Source organism: Triticum aestivum, chromosome 1B (genome assembly GCF_018294505.1).
Source record: "Triticum aestivum cultivar Chinese Spring chromosome 1B, IWGSC CS RefSeq v2.1, whole genome shotgun sequence".
Classification (NCBI taxonomy): domain Eukaryota; kingdom Viridiplantae; phylum Streptophyta; class Magnoliopsida; order Poales; family Poaceae; genus Triticum; species Triticum aestivum.
This window is the reverse complement of record NC_057795.1, coordinates 69,249,890-69,255,301: the sequence shown is the minus strand read 5'-3', so window position 1 is coordinate 69,255,301 and position 5,412 is coordinate 69,249,890. Positions and strand designations below refer to the sequence as shown.

The following is a 5,412-nucleotide window of genomic DNA, read 5'->3' as shown; positions in this document are numbered from 1 at the left end:
TTTTTCTCTACCTCCGAGTATTACCCTCTGGTATCTCGATAATAGCACCGAACCATGTTGCTTATTATGAGCCTTCATCAAGTATTATTCCTCACCGATTCCAATTTTTCCTGGGTTCCGAGTTGTTAGTCACTCGAGGACACCAATAAATAAATCAGGTCCGCACCATGATTAAAGTAATCTCCTTTACTCACGAGTTTGTACTCGACCATGTCATTCTTGTCCTTCTCGGCTATATCATTATCGTGCTGATTTTAACTGTGCTACATGTTCCTTACTCCCAGAGCACAACTTCGACGATGAGCTAATCTTACGTCGATTCCCTCGTCTTATCATTCCACCATGAACAACAAGCTTCATTCCGAGTTGGTGGCGTATCCAAGGATCCAATAATCTTTCGCTACATTAGTACTTTTGCTTGATGCAGTCACTGTTTGATTGCTTCTTCGTGGAGCCTCTCGACCAAATTTCTCATGATCATCAACAACATTTTGACTCCTTCCAGGATATCAATCAAATTTCTGATGGGGATTACCATCCTTATCCTTCGTAATTTGTGTTGTCATCAACTACTTCCTCACCTTCTTTCCAACACAAACTTGTTAGTGTTGTGGTGTGCCATGAGTTCCTGGCAATCCAACTTATCTTATGTCCTACCTTGGAGTATTATCATTTTATATATCAAGAAAGTTGTGAGAATTTCACCACCTCTTAAGAATTCTTGATACAAGTGATATATCTCACCGTCTACATTCAGTTCTTGGTCCCCATGTTGTTCTTAACCAGAGTACTGACAACTGGACTGTGATGTGTAAAATTCAAAACTTCTAGCAACCCTATTGCATGTAAGTTAATGAATGATAGTTTCATTCTTTGTGTATTGGTTATTGAATCACCATTCTAACATTGATCATGCTACCTAAGCCCATATTTTGGTTGCACCTTTCAACCAATGTTTACTCGTGGATGTTCTCCTTCAGCATACATCGTTATATCATTTGATCTTACAAATGTTATCTCCTTCACATAATTGTGCAAATCCATCTTTTGGGAAATCTCAATGAATTGTCGCTGAGTCCATCAGCCACCTCCTCGCCCTCTCCTTGATTTAATGATGAACTTTTGTTTCGGAACTCGCTCCCATAGTTCATTTCCCAATAATCTTAAAATGCCATCTCGTCAATATGTGTCGCACCTTTTTCTTCTCAAGCATCCTGAGTCCGAGGTATCCTGACACCAATCAGATCCGAATCTCGGTCAAATATGATGGTTGGAACATATTTCCAAGAGTTATAACATTGGTCTTTATATGACCCGATAATGTGATGTCATGCCTAGCACACCTGGTCGGGGCCCTATTGTTATAGTTTCCTTTTTAGCAAGGTTAACCATTCTTCCATGAGGAAATTGTAAGACTTATTCTATAAGTTGTTCCTGATGAATCCTTTGAGTATCCAAAGTCCGACCTTGCTTGAAGACCATGTCAATGCAATCTTAAAGCATGTTTGTGGTCCTTCGATCTTCAATAAGAACATTTGAAGCACAATGCTAATTTTTTCCCGTCAATTATCCAAACACCGTTGTTTGGGTAATGTCATGAAATTCCTCCCCCCTGACCTAAATGGTTTTCTAGTTTCTATCCTGTCATGGATATCGTGCTCTGCTTGCCCTTGGGGAGGATATACCCCTGAAATATGTGTTTGAACACATTTTCCTTTCCATTGTTTGGTTTAACCTTTCTTGTAATCTGAGTTAACTGAGCAATGATAATTCCTTGGTTAAGTAAGCACCTCGTTGTAACACTCTGTCAGTAAGACCCTGTTACTAATGTTGATGACATTCCGGTAACCACCGATGGACGAGAACTTTGCCTATTGGTCTGCCTCGTTCAACGAGCAGAAAAATGGTACCGATGTTGTTGCCGACATAACTGACAGGCTATCCTCTGACATGCCTTGCTTACATGATCGTGCAAGACAACACCGCCTTTCCAAAATTTAACCCACATGGTGGAACCCACAGTTCCACAGGATCGAAACCTGACTCTCCTGTACACCCCCTATTCCCAAGGTTGTTCCTCGCGTGTGTCCTCTTATGTAATTCACAAGCCACCTTTCGAGAGATCATCAATTCTGCTATCAAACATAATACTTATTCTCGTTGCCTTGAACCCCTTTCATGCCCTATTTCAGGCACCGAACGATTGCCTGCCCACTCAAGACTTCCCATGATACCTCCTTACTTTGCTCTAGATATTTTCTTAGGTTTCAATTAGAGAGTTACTCTCTGCCACCTTCCCTGATGTTATCAACCAAATAATCAACCTTGTAGAGGCATGTTTCCCCTGGAATACCCACCCTCTATTCCTTCGTAAGTACGATGGAGTTCTTGAAGAAAGGATGACGACTTCGTCATTATTACCCGAAGTAGAGAAAATAAGACATCAACGTAATGGGTCAACTCATTCGAGAAGAGCAACCAAGAACGAGAAGATTCATTAGAATTTCGTAACCAGAACTTTCCACCTTACTCCGCCTCTTAACTCTTGGGACGAGATTTTTTGTAGTGGAGTAGATTTGTAACATCCCGAGACTCATGCTACATTAACCTCACCCTAATTCTGGTTCTTTTTTTCCTTCTTCAAATTAATTCGGGATTTCCAAAAGTTGTCAGTTTTGGATTTTATTGGGAAATTATAAAATGTTCATGAATTCATAAAGTGTTTAGGAAATCATAAAATGTCCAGTATTTTTAAAAACTATTCACGTTGTTTTTGCGAAATCATAAAATTTTCATTAATTCAAAAAATGTTTGGAAAATTATAAAATGTCCAGTATTTTGAAAAATGTTTGCATTCATGAAAAATCACGTTTTCGAAAAAATGTTCACAAAATATTCAAGATTTTAGAAAAATTATCATGTATTCAAAATATATTCGGAAATTTGGAAGAATGTAAATTTTAGAAAATGTTCAAAAAAATTAAGCAGATCTGTAAATAACGAACAAAACTAACCTGCTTATATAGAGTTTTTTTATTTGTAGAGGTTGTTTCATGATTTTCTTTAGTACATGCGAGTCGCGTAAAAAAAGGTTTCCATAATCTGCACAACGTTGAGCCCAAAAAAATTGACAAAACTTCCTACAATTAGTTTTTGTAAGTTGTATACAAAAATGATTAAATATCTAATTTGCCTCCATACACCTCTATGTTTATTCTGGTACTATAGTTTTCCTATTCATGGTAAACACCGTGACCCTAGGTGAAGGCGAGACACACCATTAATTAGTGTAGCTCAGGTAGGGTCCATCAATACAGTTTCTCAGGTAGAAAATATTTTGTTGTGGTGCCTTAGAAAATCAAGTCGTGATGAGACCATCACATTTTTAGCTTTTGAAATGACCTTACAGAAGTTCCTTTTCTCATCATGACATGATTCAGACGTAGTTTATGAAATCACATTTTAAAGGTCCCGATCTCATCCTGGAATATGTTTTAGACTTTTTTTATTTCTACCACATATGCACAATCTAATTGTTTTACTCCCGTTGCAACGCATGGGCATATTTACTAGTAGAACCAAAAAATGATATATGAACAAAGATAATTTAGACAATTTGAGGAGAAGGCTTTATTAGTTTCAGAAACGTTCTCATACAAAGTGCTTAACATAAACTTTCCTGAGCACAACCTCACGAATTACAGATCTGAAAGGAAAGCTATTGTGAGGCCAAGCACACATCGAATGTAAAAGCCAAGCTTCTCCTTCCACAGCTAAACTAGAGTCACTACGCCAGGAATGTGTAACCTGCAAGACCATTCAATTTGTCCCAACATATGATCAGAATAGCACAAGAAACATATAAAATGCATAACTAAAATCGAAATCGTGTGAATCCGAAGAATAACAAATATGAAAACTGCATGTATGCAATGCCGATCGTCATAATTCCCTTAATATATTTCACTTACTTCCGCACTTGTAGCCATGTGGGAACGGCTTCTTGCAGAAATTGGCAACGTATCCAACCTTCTCCATACAATATATCTTCTCTTTCTCCTTGGTGACACCAGCGCAAAGGCATGGGATGTTTGCCTTTTGCCACACGGCGCAGCATGCGTCCGACGGATCTATCTTCGGATTTGCTGGCCACTTTTGATACTTCGCACACTCCTTGATCATGGCCTGTCGGTCACCCTCACATTCATCAGCCGAGACAGCTACCCCAATAGTGAGGATGATGAAACATAAGTCCATGAGTTTCGCCATGGCTATGGATTTTGTATCTGCTACACTAGAGCCTTCTCTATCCCTTTGATGTTATAATTGTTTGTGTGGCTTCTCTGTGAATGTGTGGGATACATGACTTCGTTAGCTATGGCTTGGTTTATATAGCCTTGTTTGAGATGATGATATGGGCACATGCATCAGTTGTATATCTTAAAGATATGTCACCATGTCAATCAACTAATATGTAAATTAACTGCACTCTAGAGGCTACATCATACATTAGTTCTATATCTTGAAGATGCATATTGTATCAAACAATGAATGTTCACATTAACTCTATATTTATAGGCTATACCTTGAAGATATGTAATCGCATCGAACAATGAGTGTGTACATTAACTCCACATCGACACGTTATACATACATTAGTTGTACTATACATGATATATCTTGAAGATATGGTACTGCATAAAAAATGAATGTATCCATTAGTTGCACATCTACATGCTACAATATTACATTAATTTTATATATCTTGAAGATAGGAAGATATGGTACTTCACCAAAAAATGAACGTGTGCATTAATTACACATCTACACGCTACAACATTACATTAATTATATATATCTTGAAGGAATGGTACTGCATCAAAAAAATGAATTGTGCATTAATTACACATCTACAGACTACAACATTACAATCATTATATCAGATTTTCTATTTCACATCTAGATGTGAAATAACTACTTCACGTCTAAGTCAAGAGCCATCAGATCTCGTCTGTCTTTAAGATTCGTGCAAACCTATTTTTGTCCCGCTGGTGCATTCGCTCGCGGCTATTGTGTGTCGCGCGGCCCGTTTTCAGGTTGATTCTAGTAGCGAGCCAGGGTGTTTGTCACGATAGTTGGGCTGGCGGGCCGTTTGTCTCTCTCAGAGTAGTTTTTCTCCCTCGCATTCATTCCGCCCATTTCCCATTCCTTTTGAGGGAGAGAGATGTCATTGGAGTAAGTTTTTTTGCCCTGTTTTTGTTTTTCTCCTTCCTCTTTGTTTCTTTCCAGTTATTGTTTCTTGCTCATAGATTGTAACACCCCGAGACTCATGCTACAGTAACCTCACCCTAATGATGCCATGTCATCATCATCTACTAAGCCAATTGTCACTTGATTAAAATTCAAGTCAAA

General features: G+C 38.3%; 1 protein-coding gene across 1 annotated transcript; it reads right to left on the bottom strand.

Moving 5' to 3' along the window:
• Nucleotides 1-3,606: 3,606 nt before the first annotated feature.
• Nucleotides 3,607-4,357, bottom strand: LOC123086984 (uncharacterized). The gene is made up of 2 exons (XM_044508858.1): nt 3,972-4,357; nt 3,607-3,807 (listed from the first exon to the last, which is right to left on the bottom strand). The coding sequence occupies exons 1-2, from the start codon at nt 4,267-4,269 to the stop codon at nt 3,788-3,790; spliced, it is 318 nt and encodes a 105-aa protein (XP_044364793.1). The 5' UTR covers nt 4,270-4,357; the 3' UTR covers nt 3,607-3,787.
• Nucleotides 4,358-5,412: the final 1,055 nt, after the last annotated feature.